Source organism: Hyperolius riggenbachi, chromosome 7 (genome assembly GCF_040937935.1).
Source record: "Hyperolius riggenbachi isolate aHypRig1 chromosome 7, aHypRig1.pri, whole genome shotgun sequence".
Lineage (NCBI taxonomy): Eukaryota > Metazoa > Chordata > Amphibia > Anura > Hyperoliidae > Hyperolius > Hyperolius riggenbachi.
In genome coordinates, this window is record NC_090652.1 from 248,141,361 (window position 1) to 248,165,218 (window position 23,858).

At 44.1% G+C, this 23,858-nt stretch overlaps 1 protein-coding gene across 4 annotated transcripts in view; it reads left to right on the plus strand.

Moving 5' to 3' along the window:
- Window positions 1-23,858, plus strand: part of ATF2 (activating transcription factor 2) — a 158,012-nt gene that overhangs the window by 54,912 nt on the left and 79,242 nt on the right. For all 4 annotated transcript variants that reach the window (XR_011023019.1, XM_068247016.1, XM_068247018.1 and 1 more), the window contains one exon: window positions 4,273-4,359. Coding sequence is in view for 3 of the 4 variants with exons in the window: in XM_068247016.1 (XP_068103117.1) it covers window positions 4,273-4,359 (87 nt within the window). In the remaining variant the exon portion in view is untranslated. The remainder of the gene's footprint in view (window positions 1-4,272; window positions 4,360-23,858) is intronic.

The following is a 23,858-nucleotide window of genomic DNA, read 5'->3' on the forward strand; positions in this document are numbered from 1 at the left end:
ACCATGTGAAAAAGAAACCACATACACACATAATCCAGAAACACTAATGCCTCCTCTGGGTCCCAGCTCACCTGAGATGAAGGGGAAGCAACTGGAGGGAGGTTGAGTAGCAACTGGCCACACCTCTGCTTCAACCATCTGCACCATATCTTTTACGACACACTGCATAGCCATGTCTGCATTACTCAACAGACCAGGAAGTGATGGTTAGTGGCTGTAACAACCATACCCCCTCATATCCACAAAGGCAGGGGATGAGTAGCACATGCCCCACGCCACCTCCCAAAAGTGACTGCTGGAGGATGGGATGCTTCAGTAGAGCAGTAGCCCAACTTGACTTGCTCATTAGAACTTTAGGGGATTATGTACATGATTGGGGTGGGGAGGGGCACTGTGGGGACAAGGATTGTCTTAGTGTTAGGATGAAGAAAACTACATATTCTCTAGAACAATGCATTTTTATTTATTTATTTTTCACTGGATGGTCAAGAGGCTTCCCGGATCCTTTTCTAGCTCTCTGTTGTTACTTTGGGCCTTTATCTTCTTGTGTCTAGGCTTCCGTGCATGAGCGGTTTCATTTTACTGGGCATGGACAGACATTACTCACATATTCCCAGTATGGAGAAGCTTGTACACAGATTTTTTTTTTTCATCAAATATGCTTAACCCATTCAGGTTCCATGGTTTTCACGTGAGAAATGTTCACCTCCCATTCATTAGCCTATAACTTTATCACTACTTATCACAATGAACTGATCTATATCTTGTTTTTTCCGCCACCAATTAGGCTTTCTTTGGGGGGTACATTTTGCTAAGAGCCACTTTACTGTAAATGCATTTTAACAGGAAGAATAAGAAAAAAATGGAAAAATTCATTATTTCTCAGTTTTCAGCCATTATTGTTTTAAAATAATACATGCCTCCATAATTAAAACTCACGTATTGTATTTGCCCATATGTCCCGGTTATCACACCATTAAAATTATGTCCCTATCACAATGTATGGTGACAATATTTTATTTGGAAATAAAGGTGCATTTTTTCCATTTTGCATCTATCACTATTAACAAGTTTAAAATAAAAAAAATATAGAAATATTTCATCTTTACATTGATATTTAAAAAGTTTAGACCCTTAGGTAAATATTTACATGTTTTTTTTTTATTGTAATGGGTTTTTTTTTTTATAGTAAACATTTTATTTGGGTAGTTTCGGGAGGGTGGGAGGTAAACAATAGATTTATATTGTAAATGTGTGTTAATTTTTATTTATTTTTACTTTCAGTTGTAGTATTACTTTTTGGCCGCAAGATGGCGGCCATGAGTTTGTTTACATGACGTCACTCTAAGCGTAACACACGCTTAGAGTGACGCATCGGGGAGGGAACAGCCAGAAAAAGCACAGCTTCTGAGAGAAGCTGTCGCTTTTTCAGCGGGGGAGAGGAATCAGTGATCGGGCACCATAGCCCGATACATTGATTCCCTGGCTACCGAATCCGCGGCCGGGAGTGCGCGTGCATGCGCGCGATCAGCCGCGGGAGCGCGCGGTAGCGCGCATGGTTCCTGGACGTAGTTTCTACGTCCAGGAACCAAAATAGGTTAAAGGGACCCTGAGCTCTGCTTAAAATTGCAATCTGGACTTACAGGAGGCTTCCTCCAGCTCTCCATAGCCTGCAAGGTTCCCCGGAGCCCTCCTAGCTCCTCTTCTGGACCTGCTGGTGGCTCTGTTAATAAATGACTTGGCCTGAAGTCAGCCGTGCGTGCCCCCCACCACATGCTATGCATCATCACGCCGGCCGGCTTGAGAGTCCTGCGCATGCGCGGTTCAGTCTTAAAGATTTGTGATTTTATGCAGAGCTCCGGTTCCTTATAAGGACGCAGTGCTGGAACACTGGGGTGTGATGAGATTGTGGAACTCTCTGGATACATACACACATTTCGATTGTCACGTTTAGATTTCAGTGAATTTTCTATAGTAAATTAAGAAAAAACTGTTCTAGGCATTTTCCATCTTTACTTCCTCTGATTGAAGCCGATCCTCTCTTAATCTTTTTTTTCTTCTCTGCTTGAAATGATGTATGCATTGACAGCCCTCCTCCCCACTGAGCTCTGTACTAGAAAGTGCACTGTCATATCTAGCTTGCCTTGTAAACACATATGAGCACAGCACACATCGTATTTCAACAGCTTCTGCAGAGATATGAGGTGTATTTCCCTTCTCAGCCTCATCTCTCACTGTACTGCTCTCAGCCAATCATTGAGGAGCAAGAAAGTGGGCAAGGAGATAACAAGCTTCCTTTTTCCCAGCAATGTACCAGATTAGAGCCAGCTGACTGAGATAAGATACATTATAGCAGACACATTTATGATTATATTGGAATGCTTGCAATACAGGGTCAGGATGTAGACTTCATAATAAACACAGAGCAGCAAGTAAATGGAATTTGATTTTGTGGCTGACAATCCCGCTTTAAAGTTGTTTATTTTTTAGTGAACGCGTGACAGAATTACAATGCTGCCCATAAATATTCATACCCCTGGCAAATTTCGACTTAAAGTTACTTTTATTCAACCAGAAAGACATTTTTTGACGGGAAATGACCTGTGTCTCCCAAAAGATAATAGGACGATGTACAAGAGGCATTATTGTGGGGAGAAAAAAAAACATGTCTCAGCTTTTATTTACATTTGAGCAAAAAGTGTCCAGTCCAAAATTATTCATACCCTTCATAAACTCACAGTCTGTGTGAAAGTCCAAAGTTCTATACCATTCCAAATAGTCCAAGCTGTTCTAAAGCATCCTAATTATCCTGATCAATTGGGAACAGCTGTTTTAATCAACTCAACAGGTGAAAAACAACAAGCTCTCTGCAGTTGGTTTGTGGACAGTCATGGCTAAGACAAAGGAGCCCAGTGAGGACCTGCGGCTGCGCATTGTGGCTGCTCACAAGTCAGGAAATGGCTACAAGGCCATTTCTAAATGTTTTCAAGTTCCAGTGGCTACAGTGCAAAGTATTATTAAAAATTACAAGATCTTCCGCACTGTGGAAAATCTGGGAGGACCTGGCCGGAAGCCAAAAGTGACACCTGTGCTGGCCAGGAGGATAGTGAGAGAGGTGAAAAAAGAATTCAAGGATCACCACCATGGCCATCCTGGTGAATCTGGGCTCTGCTGGTGGCAATGTCTCAAGGCAGACAATCCAACAGACTGCTGGGTTCCACAGATGCTGACCAAGGTGGACGCCACTTCTCCAGATAAGGCACACAAAAGATCGCTTGGCCTTCGCAAATGCTCATCTGGACAAAGAAGACTTCTGATCTGTGTTATGGTCAGATGAAACAAAAATTGTATTGATTGGTCACAATGATGTTTCCTTCATTTGGCGTAAAAAAGGAGAAGACTTCAACCCAAAGAACACCATCACCACTGTCAAACATTGTGGTGGGAACCTAATGCTTTAGGGACGTTTTTCCGCCAACGGACCAGGAAACCTGATCACAGTAAACAACACCATGAAAAAAGAGCAATACATGAGGTTTCTCAACAACAACATCAGGCAGTCTTCAGAGAAACTTGGCCTTGGACACCAGTGGACATTTCAGCATGATAATGACCCAAAACACGCAGCTAAAGTGGTAAAGAAATGGTTAACAGACAACAACGTTAACGTTTTGGAGTGACCTAGCCTGAGTCTTGACTTGAATCCAACTGAGAATCTGTGGAGGGAGCTAAAGATCAACCTGAAAGATTTGGAGCTCATTGTTAAAGAAAATACCTGTGGAGACATGCAAAAAGCTGGTCTGCAATTGTAGGAAGCGTTTGATTGCTGTAATAGCCAATAAAGGCTGTTCTATTGATTATTGAAAAGGGTATGAATAATTTTGGAATAGACACTTTTTGCTCAAATGTAAATAAAAGATGAGAAATGTTTTTTTTTCCACAATAATGCCTCTTGTACATTGTTGTATTATCTTTTGGGAGAAACCTATGTCAGTTCCTGTCAAAAAATGACTTGCTGGTCGAATAAAAGTAACTTTAAGTCAAAATTTGCCAGAGCCAGTATGAATAGTTATGGGCAGAACTGTAAATAGTACTTACGGTATGTTTGCCTATTGCTGGGGATTTAGCATCAGACAATGAGTTTCTCAAGGTTTAGTTTTATTTTGCATGGACATTGTACGATATGGAAACTATATAGGTAAATTGAAATCAAATTCAGTTCAGAAATTACCTGAAATTAGAGATTCTGATTTTTTTTTTCTCCTGTTACAGATTGTCAGACCCGTCACCGTGGTGCCTACTATTCCAGGAATTCCGGGCCCTTCATCGCCACAACCTGTCCAGTCAGAAGCAAAACTGGTAACTCCTCTCTTGTATTCTAGTTTTTGTTGCTCATATCTGTGATGAACTGACACAGACATGGTAGTTATGGAGAGCACATGTAAAAATCAATAAAGGACAACTGAAATGAAAGGAATATCGAGGCTGCCATATTTATTTCCTTTTAAACCATGATGTCAGGATCATAGTTCTGACATCACACTGTGAGAGCCTTGTTGCATTGTGGGAAATAACGGCTATTTACAGCTGTTTACAACTGCCAAAAAAGCAAGCAGCAACTCCTTCCACTGACATCACCTGCCAGCAGTAAAAATGTCACCATGTGATAAATGTCAGAATGTAAATCAGGGAGAGGAAAGATCAGCATGACTACAATGCAACTGGTATTGTTTAAAAGGAAATAAATATGGCAGCCATCATATCCCTATCAGTTCTGCTGTACTTTAACTTTAGCTGAAAGTCATGTTATTTAAGGAGTGATTATGTGAACTGGGGGGAATGAGGAGAGGAATGGGACACATAGGACCGACTCTAGCAGATTAAAGAAACAAATTAATTTGCATTTTTCATCCCCTTCTGTCTTTCTGTTTATCAGGCTCTGCCCTTTCACACCAGGGCGGTGCAGTGCGGCATTTTTAACACTCCCCACCGCTGTGAAATGACGCAATGAAAGTGATGTTTTCGTTGCATCCCTGCCTCGAGTTGCAGCGATCCGCGTCGCCCGGAAATCATGTTAGTCTGTGGCAATGCATGGATTTTTCAAAAATTACGATGCGCAAGCGCAGAAGTTTATTTTAACAATAGGCTTCCACACACCAGAAGCAGGAAGTGACGGCGAGCGCAAGTCACACGCGCATCACTTCCTGCTTGGCCGGTGGCCAGACAGGGAACTTCACGCAAGAGCACTATGTTCCCTGAAGGCCTGTGTTTTTGCGGTGCTTCAGGCACACTGCATCTCTAACGCTGGATTGCAGTCTGAAACCGGCCTAAATCTTTACACATGTTCAGTTATCCCTTTGCTGCAGGCAGAACAATAGCGTAGCAATAGGGTTGCAGAGGTTGCGCCGGCATCAGGGCCCTTGGGAGAGAGGGGCCCCGAAGGGCCTTCCTCAACTACAGTATTAGCTCTCTATTGGTCCTGTGCTCATAATAATCACTTCTATAGATGCTTTGAATAGTGATAATCATTAACAAACTGTTCCCCATTCCCTTCTTGCACCTCTGACACTGTGGTTGCCATTGGCAGGTTTTGGTGCACCGTATCAATTGTTATGTATAGATTGCTTGGGGGCCCCAATTGTAAAACTTGCATCGGGGCCCACAATTCCTTAGCTACGCCACTGAGGCAGAAGCTTTCCTTATGAAATATTAATAGTTATGTATCCTGCTGCAGTGATTGTCCTTACAGACCCCAGCACTGCTCACACCTCTGTGGCTTCTGACACTCCTGTACTCTCCTGTGCTGCGGCTGGTTAGTGTACTGGTTAAGGGCTCTGCCTCTACAGGAGACCAGGGTTGAAATCTAAGCTCTTCTTGTTCAGTAAGCCAGCGCCTATTCAGAAGGAGACCTTGGGCAAGACTCTGTAACACTGACGCAACGTACGATACGCTACTGCCTAAAGAGCATGTCCTAGTGGCTGCAGCTCTGGCTCTTAGTCTGCCAGGAGAAAAGCGCAATATAAATGATCTTTGTCTTGTCTCTTCCCTAGAAACCGGCTGCTCTTCACTAGACTATAGTGAATGAGAGCTAAGGACTAGGGATGGTTGGAAATGACAATCTCTGCTTAATTCCGCATTCCGACAAGTGTGTTTCCGATTCTTAAAGCTTAAAGGAATACTATCGATTCACATATTTTTTTCAATTGACACATGAATTGTTTGGGAAGTGCTGCTAAGTACTGGTGTATACATTTTAGTAGCAACTTCTTTGTTTACTGTTAGCAAAATACATTCAAAGTTAACTGACGGCTGACTGAGCCATGAGGAGAGGGGAAATTCCCCTCACACTTGATCAGTTAACTCTATGTGTAGCTCTGTGTGTGACAGAGAGAGACAGGACACAGGAGCTGCAGCTGTTGGGAGCTCTGTTTCTGACTTAAGTGTCTGAAGAGAGCAGAGGAAATGTAACTAATTGTCACAGCTTTTTCATATTGTTTTTGCTTTCAGAGTTTGATATGTTTGATATTTGCTTTCTGTAGTCTGATATGCCACTCTGGCTGTGCATTGAAGCAGACACCCCTTCTGCAATTGATTTGTCCCAATATAGCTAAATCCTACCCTCAATAAATTACAGCTTTTGCCTCTGATATTTAACATGAAAAGTAGTAAAATGTTTACACAGCTACTTAGACATTATTTGTACATTGTCATTTTAGAACACTTGGGTATCGATAGTATGCCTTTAACTGAAGATAGATTTAAAACAAACTGTTTCACTTACCTGGGGCTTCTGCAAGCCTCCAGCAGCTGTCCTGTCCCACCACAGTCCTCCACGAGCCTCCGTTCTTCTGCCGCTGCTCCATTCCTCGACTTGTAAGTTGAGGCCAGCCCTGCCAAGAGTATCCTTTTTACGCGTTCCTGTCAGCAATAGCGCTATAGTGGACTGGAATACAAAGAAGGTTATGCAATGGCCTGGCGGCGAAACTGAACGTAGCAGGCAGCAGAACGGAGGCTCGTGGAGGACCGACTCGGGACAGGACGGCTGCTGGGGGTTTGCAGAAGCCTCAGGTTTGTTACAAATCTATCTTAAGTTCGGCTTTAAGTTACGATTTTCCGATTTCCACAGAATGGGTTTTTTTGTTGCTATTTTTGTCAATAAAGTTAGCTATCGGTAATAATCGATCGCGGCTCGCAGGCTAAATGTAAACACAAGCGGAAATAATCCGCTTTGTTTACATTTGTACAACGCTGCTAACAGTAGCAGCGTTGTACTAGATCAGCGATCCCCGGCCAATCAGCGGCTGGGGATTGCTGTCACATGACAGGCAGGAGCCTGTTAGAGGCTGCACAGGACAGATCCGTTCCTGTGCAGCCTCCGATCTCCGGGGCAGGGATGGAGAAGAGGGAGAGGGGGAATCCTGCCGTGGAGGGGGATTTGAGGTGTGCCCCCCCGCCACCCACACGCATGCAGGAGCGATCAGACCCCCCCCAGCACATCATCCCCCTAGTGGGGAAAAAAGGGGAGTGATCTGGTCGCTCTGCCTGTTATTTGATCTGTGCTGGGGGCTGCAGAGCCCACCCAGCACAGATCTTAGTAATCAGCGCTGGTCCTTAAGGGGGGGTAAAGGCTGAGTCCTGAAGTGGTTAAAAGATGCTTACATAATGCACCTTACTGTTGCCGCAGATCTGATGGTTGCCCTTGTGATTCATGGAAAGTATGATTGTTAGACATGGTTTTGTAGAATTCATTCCTTTATGTCTCTGAGTTGTCAGTTGCCACAGTGCCCTCTGGTGTAGCAGATGTAAATTACATACTCTTACAAAAAAAGGCTGATACGCAAATTTTCTTTTAAAACCTATTCCTGCATAAACATAAGCTAGCTGCACAAATATACATAGAAGCAAATGAAAAACAAAGGAAAAGCATTGCAGTCTATTAATTTAGTAATTAATAAAGACATTTGGAAGTCCAAGTTTAGGCAGAATCAAGACTTCACATGTAAAATCTATATTTTCTTGTCAACAGTGGCGTAGCAATAGGGGGTGCAGAGGTAGTGACTGCATTGGGAGGGGCCCACTAGGGGCCCTCATTCATTCATCTTATTAGCTTTTTGTTGATGCTATGCTGATAATGAACATCTCTATATGTGTATTGCATAGTGGTTATCCTTAACAAGCTGTTTTCTTACTCTGATTATACCACTCTGGCACTGCAGCTGTCCTTGGTAAATTTTGGGGCTCCATATTAATAGAGTGCTTGGGGCCCCGTAATAAAATTCGCACTGGGGCCCCAAGCTCCTTTGCTATGCCACTGCTTGTCAACATTGTTAAATGGAACCTGACTGTGTCCAGCTGTTTATGGTGTGAGACTTAAGAGGACAACTGAAGTGAGAAGAATATGGAGGCTGTCATATGTATTTATTTCTAAACAATACCAGTTGCCTGAGGAAGCGGCCTCTGACCCGTGAAACGCGTTGCCTGTGCTACTAATAAAAACCTTTGTAAAATACAAAGATTTTTTTCGTCACTGAGATAAGCTACCTCAAATTTATTTTCCGTTTTTAAACTGCTTTTAGATGCTTTTATTACACCAGGGCGCCTCTTATACCCTTATTCTACATGGGCATGTTTGCTTCTGCTAAAACGCCGCTCTCCCCCGGCAGAACGAGGGGTCTTTACCCCCCAAATCCCCTCCGTGGTGTCCGGGGATTGTTTCCTGCTTGAGGCAGGGCTAATGGCTGCAGCCCTGCCTCTCAGCGCGTCTATCAGCACTGATCGCCGCCTCTCCCCCGCCCCTCTCAGTCTTCCTTCACTGAGGCGGAGATCCGCCGCTGATAGACGCGCATGGAGGCAGAGCTACAGCCATTAGCCCTGCCTCCAGGAAGAGCAAAATCTACGACCAAGTTGGTCGTGGATTTTGCAGGGGGGATTTGGAGGGTAAAGACCCCTTGTTCTGCCGCGGGATAGCTGCGTTTTAGCTGGGGCAAACATGCCCATGTAGAATATAAGGTAAAAAGCTGTTTTTAAAGTCTCTTCAGAGTCTCTTTAACATGTTAAAGAGAAACTCCAACCTAGAGTTGAACTTTATCCCAATCAGTAGCTGATACCCCCTTTTACATGAGAAATATAATGATTTTAACAAACAGACCATCAGGGGGCACTGTATGACTGATTTTGTGCTGAAACCCCTCCCACAATAAGCTCTGAGTACCGCGGTACTCTGGGCAAACTGCCACAATGTAACAATGTTCACAGACAGGAATTAGCTGTTTACAGCTGTCTCTAACAGCCAAAACAGCTAGGAGCAGCTACATAACCTGCCCACAGTAAAAATGTCACCATGTAATAAATGTCAGAATGTAAATCGGGGAGAGGAAAGATTTTACAATGAGCAAACACTGACTAAATCATTTATACATAATTATGGTAAAAAATGAAGCACTTTTTTTACTACATTATTTTCACTGGAGTTCCTCTTTAAAGCAAATCAAGTATCCATTTCTGTGTTTTTCTGGAACAAAAATGTCAAGCTAGTGAAAGTCAATGGGATTGTTTCCATTATGTGCCCATTTTCATTCTTGTTTTGCTTCGGAATAAAATAACCATTTTCGCATGTCGCACTAATTCACGTCCAATGCTTTTACCAGAATGTTTCTCCAGCTGGGTGGTATGAAAAAGTAGCCGGGTGGGCAGCTACGGGGGAATGTAAGGGTGGCTCAACTCTACTTACAGCATAGGAGGAAAGCTGATGACAGCCGGGTGCTCATAAAAAATTAAGAGCCTGGGAAGGACACTGATGTCAGAATCGCACACAATGATTGTCAATAGTTCTGCATATGAAATGAAAACATTTGCATGTTTTACATAGGAAGCAAAGGTGGAGGGAGTTGTGATATCTGCTAGTCCAGGGGTGTCAAACTCAAATACAAAGTGGGCCGAAATTGTACACTGGGACCAAGTTGCGGGCCAACCACAATGTCTACTGGCCACCTTCCTCCCTTATAAAGTTCCCAGGTGTATAATGGCCCCCTCCAACCCCCATACAGTTCCCTGGTGTGTAGTGGTCCACCTCCCTCCCCTATACAGTTCCCTGGCGTCTAGTGGTCCTCCCTCCTCTATACAGTTCCCTGGTGTCTAGATGCCCCCACCCTCCCCTATACAGTTCCCTGGTGTCTAGATGCCCCCACCCTCCCCTATACAGTTCCCTGGTGTCTAGATGCCCCCACCCTCCCCTATACAGTTCCCTAGTGTCTAGATGCCCCCACCCTCCCCTATACAGTTCCCTAGTGTTTTGTGCTTTCCCTCTACCTCCCCCATATGGCTTTCCTGGTGTTCTAGGGCCATGCCTCCAGTTTAGCTTCCTTGGTGGTCTAGAGAGGGCCAAACATAATGCAAAGTGGGTAAACCACTTGAGGGCCAAATTGAATGGCTCTACGGGCCAGATTTGACCTGCGGGCCGGAGTTTGACACGTATATGCTAGTCGCACACTAAAATAAACCAAAAATTCACATTTCTTTTTTCTATGTAAAAATTAATATGCAAGTTCTCACACATAAAACGCAAGCCTGTAGTGTAAGTGGGCCCTTACAGATAACATTGCTCTCTTGCGGTGCTCTCCCGGGGAAGGTCTACACATTTTTGCCTAGGCAGAATTCCCTGATGGGCGTTACATAGAATTTTTTTTTTCTACTAACAAAGTATGTTTCTTGGCAAAAGAACATTGTTGGCTTATATTGTGATATAAAAGCAATGCATGTTTACTGATCTGAAACGTAGATGGTGAGTTCATTTCAAATGTATTTTAAAATTTGGGAATGTGAATGATACCTTATGCAGTGTGGGTTTATAACTGATGCCATGTCACTTCTCGTAAATTATGACTGCTGGCTAGCAGCAAATTGTAAATTCAGAATTCTAGTGTATTCCTTTGGTCATATGAAATGCAAATAAGTAACCAACGTTACCATGGCAACTAATGCTTGGCCACCTGAGATACAAATTGACATCACTCAGTGTGTTCTATGGTGGTGACATGAGAGGAGGGAAACATGAATATTAATATGTATTATTCATGCTGACCCCACATCAGCTGTTTTTTTTTTTTTTTTTGCTGAAGTTTCATTTTGGAGTTGTCAGTAACAAATCCCAAAGCACTGAGGAAGAGCTGGATGTGGATCGCTGAATCACTGTGATTACTGGGAATAATGAAGTTCTTACATGGTGGCTGATCACAGGCTTTTATATATCTGCCCTCCTATTTTTTTCTTTTGCACTTTCCCCAACATTCCTCTCTCGGACTCTTCCACTTGCTCCTCCCCTTTCTCTCCCCCTCTCTCTTACTGGAAGACTACACCATATACATGGTTATGTTACCTGTCAGGGCCTGTTTCCACTACACGCAGATTGGATGCAGAAAAACTGACTCCAATGAATATCTATGGGCCTGTTTCCATTAAATGCGATTTTTCTGATGCAGATTTTCCTTTAGCTATTCATTTTAAGTCAGTTTTTCTGCATCCGTTCTGAATCCATTCTGCATGTAGTGGAAACAGGCCCCTACGCGATAGTACAAACGCCATAGCGAGCATGTGCAACATTTTGACATAGATTTCATACTTTGTATTTAAAGGAGCTGCTAACAGCCACTCAGTGATAACTATACAACTTGGTGCTAGTTATACTAGAGCCAGTATTTACTCTCTTAGTCGCTCATTTCTGACGTGGCTTGTTTTGATCACACTCTGACCTGATTACCCGTTGCAGACTCTGCCTGTTTGTTTGACCCTGCCTGCCCTGACCCTTGACCTGTATACCCGTCTGCTGCCTGCCTTTTGACCCTTGGCCTGTATATCTGTCTGCCTCCTGCCTTTTGAACTCTGGCCTGTTATCAACTCTGCTACTCGCTACTTCCCACATGGGACATAGTTGTTCTCTTTGCCATTGGTGGGTTGATCCTGGGGGCCACGACCTGGTGACTACTAGGCAGCAAAGTTGCCAAGTAGTCACCAGCAAGGGATTATGGGTAACGGCCCATCATCCCTTGTGAGGTGCTCTGGTGAAGACCCGTAGTCCCTTAAACTCCGCACCCTAGGAGAGGAGAAGGAGCGGGATGACGTCCAACTCAGATGTCAAAGACCCCAGTTAGATGAGACCTGGCATTTACAAAAGTATATTTAAAGAGACACTGAAGCGAAGATGATGATATAATGAATTGGTTGTATAGTACGGATAAGAACTCGGAACATTAGTTGCAAAGAAAATATTCTCATATTTTTATTTTCAGTTATATTGTTTTTTTTATAACATTGCATCATTCTCTAATATTTGCAGTTTACACACTACTCAGCATTGTAAATTATTTTACAGAGCAGGCAAGTGAACATTTGAACCCTTCTCTGCAGAGAAAAAGAAATTACAATGACTGACAGTTGAAATATTAAGCTTCAGAAGACCGAACTCTCTGCGACTTTGAAAGTCATAGAGATCAGTGGCTCTTTTGCTTAGATAACAACTGGTGCTTCTTAACTCTTCCTCTACTGGAAACAGTCTTAGACTTACCATATGTCTCTGCTCCTAATGTTTTATTTCTTAGCTGTACTACACATACAAATCATTATATCATTTTTTTTTATCGCTTCTGTGTTTCTTTAAACGTTTCAACGTCAAAAAACACTGAAAAACCCTGAAAAAGTGTCAGTTCCTATTATATTTTTATACTGGAAGTTACTCTAATAGGCAGAGATGCAATGAACGATAAATATTTTTAACCCTTTAGCAGTGACAGGCCAGATTTTTCCTGCCGCTGGGGAAGTGTACTATCCAATTTGCCACTGCGCTGCCACATTTTCTTTACAGGGCATCTCCCATTTTCTGCACCCACCAAAACACCTAGAAATTTGGCTCAGCGATACTTTTGAGGATGATTCCACTTTCCACAGGGCAGAAATGCAGCTCAGCCTTCTAAAGTGTGCATGACGGTCTGTGATCGCCAGCAGACTGTCAGCCGAAACCAACATGAATGATCATATCGGTCAACTAAAGTGTAGTGTCTGTACAGGTTTCAAGTCCAGGGATTTTGCTTTTGTGGTACTATTAAAGACTTGTGTACTGCAGCATTAAAGCCAAACTTTGCTTTGTTTAAAGGACAACTAACGAGAGGAAGGGATATGGAGGCTGCCATACTTATTTCCTTAAAAAAACATATCAGTTGCCTGGCTATCCTGCTGATCCTCTGCCTCTAATCCTTTTAGCCATAGACCCTGAACAAGCATGCAGTAAATCAGGTGTTCCTAACATTATAGTCAGATCTGACAAGATTAGCCACATGTTTGTTTCTGGTATTATTCATACACTAATAGATCATCAGGGCTGCCAGGCAACTGGTATTGTTTAAAAGGAAAGAAATATGGCAGCCTCCATATACCTCTCACTTCAGTTGTCCTTTAAAGTGTACCAGAGACCAAAAATAATAAAATACTTAAACATATCTTGGGCTTGCTCCAGTCCCATGCACACGGATCGCTCCCACGCCACCGTCCTCCGCTGTCTGCAGCTCCGGTATCTGGTCCTGTTATTTTGGCCAGTATGCACAAGAGGAAGTGCGCTCTCTACGAATCGCGACTGACCATGACTGGCCGAGGTAATGGGATCAGATACCGGAGCTGCAGGTAGCGGAGGACAGCGGCGTGGGAGCGATCCGTGTGCATGGGGCTGGAGGAAGCCCCAGGTATGTATAAATCTTTTATTATTTTTGATCTCTGGTTTCCTTTAAGAAACATTACCAGGTATTGATGCAGGAGAAGGACTAAAAACTGAAGAGTCTGAAAATATTTCATAATTGAAGAAAATGTCTATTAAAAACACAGCAAGCATGCCCTTTAACTCTTAGCTTAAGCCTGGATCATTACAATTGTCATTGCCACTCATCAGTGTTTGGGTATTCTGGCAATTCTGTATATGGTTAGTACAGTTAAACACACATCTCTACTTTATATTGGAGTGCTCTAGTTAAACTATGTGAAAGTGCTGGCGGGAAGGGAAGCACAATCAAGAGAACATTAAACCAAGTTCTACCCTGTGGGATCCGCCATGTAAAGAAGTTTGTGACAAACTGTGAGTTATCTTTCTGCACGGTATGAAGCCAGTAGGTTTACTGCGGGAGACTTCTATTGAGAGCTGACAGAGGCCAGGCTGGCAACTATTCAGAAAGCTACATTAACTTGGTTGAGCCCGGCATGGAACCTTGTGTTCAGCAGAAATCTCCTGACCTGCCTCTCTGCATGCCAAGCTCATCAGCAAGCACCTAATGAGCCCCCCTCCAAACAGATCCTCTCCCAGCCTACTTCATTTCCCCGCGTCCTCTGGGGGAGGAGAGACAAGACTTCATGAGGACTGATGATGCTGCAAAGACCACAATAATGATAATTAACTTGCTGAATTTAGAAGATTATGCTGTTAATTAGTTGCAAAATAAAGATAAGTAATAGAGCAGCAGATGGTCGGATAACACCCAGGAGAAGGAGGGTTATTACTCTGATGAGCTTTTGTGGCAGATATGAAATATGGATCTGACTTTTTCATAAGTTCCTCCTAGAGAATATTACCTGGTATCTGGAAGCTGATGATGGAGCGACCTCTTCCTACCAAATTTTGACAGATGTCTGAGGAGTTTTTTTTTTTTTTGTTCAAGGGTACGAAATGCATAACGCATGAAAGATTGGGGTAGGTAGACGTTGAAGACAAACATAGTAACGCTGCATGCTTTGTTGATGCTATATTTTTACAATAATGGATAACTGTACTGTTCCACAAAATTGTTGTTACCTATTTGTCCCCATCACCAAAAATAATGTCAAGAATATTCGGGGACCTACTGAGGATGTTAGTTCAGAGAACTGGCCACTGTGAATGTGACCTAGTGCCCCCCAATCCACCTAGGCAGTTTTAGGGCTCAGCTCCACCAGGGGTGATTTTCTGCGTTTCTCCACATGGCAATTCGGGCGCAGCCTATTGAAATCAACTTTATTTGCATGTGGGTAAAAAAATCGGATAACATGCAGCCAGGCCCGGATTTATCTCACAGGAGTCTATAGGCACAGATGTAGTAAATACGAAGGAGGCACTCAATTGGCTTCAAACTTGCGTTTTATCAAATCCCAGTAATACACATATATAGGCACAGATGTCCTGGCATCCTACACGTTGCCCTCCATGAACCTACAAACACCTGCTGGTCCGCACAGGTGTGTTGGCTGGCCCAGCTGCCACTTCTCCCTGACTTCCCTGGCCCATTATAGGTAGCTACAGGTGCCTCTTAGTATTAGGTAGCTAAAGCTATCCTCAGATTAGGAAGCTAGAGGTGCACCCGAATAAAACAATGGAATGCAGAGACCTGGGTAAGTAACCTATCATTTACATTCCACTCATGACTCTGCATAGGGAAGGCAGGAGAGAGGCACTTAAGGAGTTTGGTGAGCCGCCTTTCCATCATCAGACACCTGTAGGCACGTGCCTACAGTGCCTTATGGTAAGTCTGGCCCTGCATGCAGCAAAAAAAAGGTTACGCATGCAAATTCCTATAGCTCTGTATGGCATGTCTAGAGGGATTTGTTTGCGATTTGCATCACAGCAGTTGCCAAGACGCACACCAGTTAAAGTTGAAATAGGCCTTATTTCCACCAGCGCAATTATGGCTGCATTTTTGGCAACGTGCAGTAACATCAGAAAGTGCGTAGGATGCTCTTTTTGATGGTTCCATCCATGTGTTGTGATTCACTGCAGACTCACAACTGCTGGTTGCCTGCAGTTCTGTGGGTTCGCAATCCCATTCATTACAAATGACCGCATCGGGTAACATTGCAGAGTAATGCCGTGCGTTGTGGTGGCCACCTGCGTTGCCCGCAGTGCATACATGGAAACAAGGCCTTACACAATTGGGTAAGCCCACTGGGCAGCACCTTGGCTTAGTGGTTAGAGCTTTTGCCTTGCAGCGCTGATAAATAGCTGATCAAAAGGATTGTTGAAGTACCAGTAGGTTGCTAGCCACTCGATTATCCCATTTAAAGCTTTGAAAAATGGTAACCAATGCTCCTGGCCAGTACAACCAATTACTCGTACTGCAAGATGAGTTTCTGGCCATGCTTATGGCAACAGTACTCCAAACACAGTGCACAAAGTAATCTGGGGCTGCTAAGTGAGACTTGAGCTCACTGAGTTTTTCTGCCCAAACAACTAACAACTCCAAGGGATCATAAAACAATAAGAAAGAGTTCAAATGGAAAGCAAGTGGTGGACACACAACACTAGAGCACAATAGGTCCAGGAATTGATTTTTTATTAAAGGACAACTGAAAAGAGATGGATATGGAGGCCCTATTTAGTTCCTGAAGCAATACTGTTGCCTGGCTCTCCTGCTGATCCTCTGCCTCTAATACTTTTAGCCATAGACCCTGAACAAGCATTCAGATCGGATGTTTCTGACATTATTGTCAGATCTGACAAAATTGGCTGCATGCTTGTGTCTGATGTACATCAGACACTACTGCAGCCAAATAGACCAACAGAGCTGTCAGGCAACTGGTATTGTTTAAAAGGAAATAAATATGGCAGCCTCCATATACCTCTCTCCTCAGTTGTCCTTTAACTCACGACATTGTGTTTTGTGGAATAATATCCACTTCCTCAGGTCAATCATAAGTGTAAGTAGGCTGACCTGAAACCGCATGATGCACCTCTGTGCTTTGATTTTACACAAACAGTCTGTCATATTTGTTTTGGATGATGGTTTGTGATAGATCGCTGTGCAGACACATACTTTTTACACAAAAAAACTATAATTCTCAATTGTAACAGATTAAGTTATAAAAGTCTACTGTGTATTTGTAGCTTTGGTGATTGCATCATAGTACCGTAATTGTTTGGGACCAAAAGAGGGTCCTGACCATAACACACACCCAGGTTTAGATGATGGAAATCAGGAAAAAATATATACTGTGTGTCCATGGAGCAGCAGTATCTTACGGAGCTTCTCCTCACAAGCTGTCTCTAAGCCACTGTCCCTATACATATCAGCCCTGCACTGCCTTATGGTGGGACGCTCATTGTAAAATGTGGCTTCCTTTTTGTCCCCTCCCAGCTCGTATACCGCCTTGCACATTCCCAAGTTCTTCCCCGAATAAGCAAGTTACACCCAACACTGAAGATGACTCGCTGGGGAGGAGGCTACTTACACCCTCCGATAGACGCTACACAGAGCTTCATGTTTCAACCAGGGGCTGCAGCACCCGCACTTAGCCAGTCACAAGTGGAGCAAGTGACTGAGTGACAGACCGAAAAACATCCAATTGGATTCTCAAAATCGGAGTGGTGGGTGGGCTTACTGCCTTGGAAGCCAATCAGCACTTGCCCTCTTTTCTATGGGCAGAATTAAGGTGCAGGTTGCTAGAGAAAGTGGCTGACAATGCTAGGGAAACCAATGGCAAGAAAAACGGAGACCTCGAGTCAGCTGGATAGATAAGTGCTTCTGCTCTCTGCAGTTTCGGCTCATTACCAATTACCATACATTCACACTATACCATGCACCTATCCCCCCCCCCCCCCACACACACACACACACACACTTTTGGAGGAGAAAAAGTACGTCTTACAGTCTGAAAAATTCTGTAATTCCCACTAAGGCAGTTGGAAGGTAACTATCTTAAACTTCTGACGTTGCCCTGTAAAAGATGGTGGCCTGTAAAGGATTGTGCTTGCTGTTAAAGTAGTATGTTAATGCATATGTGGGCGTTTGTGTGCACATGTTTTAGGCTAGGTTCACACTGCGCAAGGTTCCCAATGTGGGGGGGGAAAAAGTATCAGCTAACCCTTTGCACGCTGACTTGCAAATGTTGTATGCAAATTTCATGCAAAGCAATCATCCAGGAATGAGTCTATCCCTACAGCTAAGTTAAAAGCTGCGTCTTCATTACAAAATATTACATTCATTAATCTCGTAGAGGCTCCCCATAATTTGTAAATGCATGAAAGCAAAGCTTTTTCATGTATGTGCAAAAGGTTAACTGATTTTGCTGTTTTGTTGGCCACATTCCTTTTGGCACCTCCCTTGTAACCTATTTACATGTCCACAATTGAGATGATGAGCCTGGATCCTGTGTTGTTGTTTTTTTTTCTTGTAACTTGTGGCCAGGATTCAGTGGAGTGCTCTCCCTCTTTCCCTGTCTGTGGCATTTGCCAGCAGGCACACAGCTTATGCTGGTGTGTGTATGGTTCACATGGGTGTATTTTGTTGGCTCCCTTGTTGGATTAGTTTGCTGCTCTATCTGTCCCAAGATAGGACATTGGGATATGTGCTCCTAATCGGTACTTATCCGTTAGCCGGGCGCATCCGGCAGGTGGCGACAAAACTCCACCAGAGTTACATCTTTCCCTACTATCCATGTCGGCCTGGAGGGGGAATAGTAATTAGCGCCACCTGCCGGATGCGCCCGGCTAACGGATAAGTACCTCCTAATCTTTTAGATAGTTTGATGCACTGAATGCATGCATGTTATAGTGCTGGAGTTAGGACACATAGAAATTAGGGGAAACCTCTATGCGATGTATGTGACTACGTAAGAAAATGTAATCTTTTGTAAAGAAGAGCCAAGCATTTAACTTAGCTGTCGGTATAGCAGTGGTTCCTGGACAATTGATATACATGGAATTTGCATGAAAGCATTTTCATGCAGTACCTGAGTGTGCAAAGGGTTAACTGATTTTGACGTTCACAGCGTGGAGAGTCACAGCAAATCTGATGTGCAATCTGATGAGTCCATCCATGCAATCAGGGTATCTTTTGTAACTCACATGTCATAGATACCATGCTATCAATGGCATGTCCGATTTCTGTGCGGTGTCCAGAAGAGTCGTGCAGAACGTAACTTTGCTTTCTGCTGCCACAACTGAGACAACAGACACTTTCTTAAAGCGGTATTGTCACCATAAAAATCAAATTTCAACAGCAACTGGTCTGAGTGTATTAAGTGATAAAGATGCTAATCCTGCATTCAAAACTTGCAAAACTTTTTCTTCTGTTATTTATTTGGCATTATCACATACTTTAGGAGCACTGGCCCTTTAATTGCCATTGCCATTCAGTTGCATGCTGGGAGTTATTTTTATCTATAATATATTCCGCCTCTTCTATTTATTTCCCTATCTAGCTACTTATCTGAAACACCTCTGCTCACTTGTGTTTACAAGCAAGGCTAAGGTGACTCAGCGATTGGAGGATAAGACAGTGCAGTTCCTAGTATACACCTCAGTGGGAGTGTCTCGAGACTCTGGGAGGAGGGCAGCTAATGAATACACAATGAGCAAGAGAATGGAGGGGGGAAAACAAGAGTCAGGGAGGATATGATGTCAGCATTAGCTTGGCAAAATGGCCACTGCCTAAAATAGGATTTTCTGCTTTTCCTTTATAAAATTCACAGGAATCATTACGTGGATAGCACAATACATCTGTTATGTACCGTAAGTAGAAGTAGTATTTATCTAATTATATATGTATTTTTTATTTCTAGGTTAGCATGGGTGTCGCTTGTTCTTTAAAGCAGCAGGAACAGCCATACCAGTGGCGGACACAGCCAGCAGTGGGCCCCTGTGCAAAATTGCAATTGCGGGCCCCTACGCAAAAAATGGGTGTGGCTACAACCTGCGACACGAGAAGCGCGCCGCGGCAAAAAATAGGTTTGGATAGAATGGGCGTGGCAATGACCGGATGAGGACGGAGCTAACTGTAATTTAAAGCGAACCCGGGTGATGGTTTATTTCCTTTTAAACAATACTAGTTGCCTGGCGGCCCTGCTGATCTATTTGGCTGCAGTAATAAACTGAATTACACCAGCAACAAGCATGCAGCTAATCTTCTCAGTTCTGACAATATTGTCAGAAACCCCTGACCTGCTGCATGCTTGTTCAGGGTCTATGGTTGAAAGAATAAGAGGCAGAGGACCAGCACGGCAGCCAGGCAACTGGTATTGCTTAAAAGGAGAGAAATATGGCAGCCTCAAGATTATTCTCACCTCGGGTTCCCTTGAAAAGTGCAACGCAAAGACAGTGGGCCCAAGTTTTGGTGACCCTTTCCCCAGAAAATTCACATAATTGTGCAGGTTTTCTCAAGAAAATACATATCACGTCGGCAGATATGCCCAGAAAATACGTGCAATCATGTCGGCAGATATGCCCAGAAAATACGTGCAATCATGTCGGCAGATATGCCCAGAAAATACGTGCAATCATGTCGGCAGATATGCCCAGAAAATACGTGCAATCATGTCAGCAGATTTGCGCAGAAAATACATGCAATCATGTGACAGACCTGCCCAGAACATACACCTGCTAATATAAATAAAAAAACGAAAACATTTACTCACCTGCAGCAGCAGACCTCCTGTCCCAGCCTCCATCCGGCGCGCAGCTCCCATGGGTGGTTGGCTAGGTAGGCAGCCGGGTGGGGAGGTACCCGGGTGGGTGGCTGGTTAGCTGGGTGGGTAGGTAGCCTCGTGGGTGGGTAGCCTGGTGGGTAGGTAGGTAGTCTGATTTAGGTAGGTAGCCTGGTGGGTGGGTAGGTAGGTAGCCTGGTGGGTGGGTAGGTAGCCGGGTGGGTGGGTAGGTAGCCGGGTGGGTGGGTAGGTAGCCTGGTGGGTGGGTAGGTAGCCGGGTGGGTAGGTAGCCTGGTGGGTGGGTAGCCTGGTGAGTAGGTAGCCTGGTGGGTGGGTTGTTAACTAGCCCGGTAGGTAGGCAGCCTGGTGGGTGGGTAGGTAGCCGGATGGGTAGGTAGCCGGGTGGGTGGGTAGGTAGGAAGCCTGGTGGGTGGGTAGGTAGGTGGTTAGGTAGCCGGGTGGGTAGGTAGGTAGCCGGGTGGGTGGGTAGCTATCCGGGTGGGGGGCCCGACTCCTATCCTCCCCCCCCCTTCCTCACCCCGGGGGCCCCCCTCCCAGTATGCGCGGCGGGAGAGCGGTAAATACAGGAAGTCTCCGGGGCTCCAGGCAGGTGCTAGAGGCTCAGCCGCTTGGTCTCCAATATGTCTCCAACTCTGTATACTGCTCGCTACTTCCTGGTTTAGTAGCGAGCCGTATATGGAGTTGGAGACATCGGAGACCAAGCAGGGATGAGTTTTATTACACCAGAAACATTTCTGAATAGGTTGGGGTGCTTGCAATGCATGGGAAGGTTTCAGGCTGCATAATAAATGCAGAGCAGTGGGTAAATGGAATTTGACTTTGTGGCTGACAATCCCTCTTTAACATACACGTCTGAACAGATCCAATAGACGATACAGGATACTTTTATTTGTCCGTTACACCAAAAATCATCAGATTTGACTTCTAGTGTGAAACCATCCAGGTCTCTCCTTGGTGGGCAGAATAGTGCACTCTGTGTATACTGTTCACTTACTGTACTAAAGCTTTTACATATTTGTGCCACGCTGATTTCTATCAATGCAGCCAGATGCGTTTCTGACAGTATAATTTTGTAAATCAAGAAAAAGCGTATAAATGCCATTCCTGAGACTAATCTAGCCATTGTTCTCTCCTGGCAGCTTTTGTGTTATGTTAAACTGTACATACAGTTCGGTAAGCGCCATTAACCCTCAACTGTTCCCAATAGGACCAGCAACATATTGCTCTAGAGGGGTGTAAAGATTAAGCAAATCTCATTGTGTACATTTATTTCATTTAACAAATCTAGAGGGGAATAAATAGTATCCTTGTTTTTGCCCTACAGTGCTAAGTCACACCTAATCAGTTAGTTTAAACTGTGCAGGACTGTGACATATTGCTCACGTCTGTGAGACCATACGGTATATGCTGTGTGTTCCAGGCACACGAGGAGATGATGAGATATCATGGCTGTGCTCGCCTTGCATGAGCTTGTTGTCTCACTCTGCAGTCATTCTTCACAAATAATGATATTTATGTATTTTAGGATGCCTGCCTGTACACTGTATTTTTTTCATAAGGTAGAACTCTAGACACTTATCTTAGCTGTGCTGATGTAGTATTCTACTCAAATCCCAACTATGGTCTAAAGCATTAAACGCAGCATAAAATTAACACCAAAAACCATCTGGCTGCAAGGTACTGGAAGCGTTAAAGTGACACTAAAGCCACAAAAAAAAAATAACGATATAATGAATTGGTTGTCAATCTGATAATTTGTCCTGCAGCCGGCAATGATAGCAGTTAGATTCAGTGAGGTCTAATTTGAGTCAGTTCACACAGGCTTCTGCTAGCATTTTGGTAAAATGCTTTTTCCAAAGGCGTGGCACCTGGCATTTTTCACACCTACAGGAGAACACAAAGACACAGTGGTAAGCGACCCTGGAACTGTCATGTTGCTTCCAGAAAAATCTGGAACGGAATGCGGCGTTTGTGCAAACGATGGTACAGGCGCTGCCCCTTTACTTGAACGGCGCTTTAACTGCGAGCACTGCGGCAATGGTAAACAGTAAATAGTGTTTTCTATTTTGTTTTTATTTACTGTGTTTATTGCATTAGGGCAAACCAGGGCCGGTTCTAGACTTTTTGCTGCCTGAGGCAAACTTGTGAGGATGCACCACACCCACTCGCCGTGCTAGCGACACGCAGCGTGTCGCAGCAGGTTGTTTACCTTTGGCAGTGTCACTCTCGCCGCTCCCCTCCCCGTCCCTTCTTTCCAATCAGTGGGGAGGGAATGGACGCGGGCGGGGAGGGGCGACCTAGAGGCGGGGGGGGGAGCGGCGAGAGTGACACTACCAAAGGAAAACAGCCGGCTGCAACACGCTGTGTGTCGCTACCGTGGTGATGGATTTATGGGGCAAGCAGAGCGCAGAGGGTGCCTGGGGGGCACTGTATAGCAACAGAGGCTGGGCAGTATCTGCAGACCCAGCCTTTGTGTGCTGATAGCATTCTTAGAACCCACCTCAGGTTCTCTTTAGGCAGCCTTTCAGCCAGCATTTTTTTTAAATAAATGAAACCTTTTCTGCTACTGTTCTTCTTGACACTGTACTTCCTGTGCGGGAAATCGATGCCTGAGCTGTGTAGTTTTTAGAGATATGTGAGTTTTTGCCCTGCCCACTCAGTTTGGTGAATGAGCTCTGGTCTGTTTGAGTGCCCGCCCACAAAAGGAAACATTTCCGGAAGCAGCAGCCAATGAGTTCAATTTCGTTTAAACACACTTGCTGAAACATTTGCACGTTTGTATAGTGGAACTTTATAAAAATGAAATTTAACCATGTGTCCCGAGCTTGGATTTCAACAAGCTTTTGACGGATTCCTTTGGGAGGTCCGCACTTGACAACGGGGGGACTGGAGGACAGCGTAAGAAGCCTATATGATCCAGAAGCTTTCCTTCTTATATGACTTTTGCCCTCAGGTTGGCCTTGGGACACTTAAAGTGCACCCGAGATTAACTTTTACTCATTGCATCATTGTGTTCCTTTCCTATTGTTTATAGGGCATTCCTCAAGCCAAATACTTTTTTGTTTTTGTTTTAATACTCTTAAAGCGGAATATAACTCTGCATTTCAGCTTTGCTCTAAAACATTATTTACAGCATATTATATGCAACCAGCATTTTATTTTACTAGACCAGCCTTGGAAGGGTTACACACAGAGCTTTAAAGTTCCGTGGAGACAAATGCTGCCGCAGCCGAAGTTTAGATAGATACATTTAAGTAAACACAATGTAACAAGTGTGGAATGTGACACTCTCTGACTGTGCAGGAGCTCCCTGACACAGAGAGAGAGAGTTGAGTCACATCCCTCACTTGTTACATTGTGTTTACTTAAATGTATCTATCTAAACTTCGGCTGCTGCAGCATTTCTCTCCACGGAA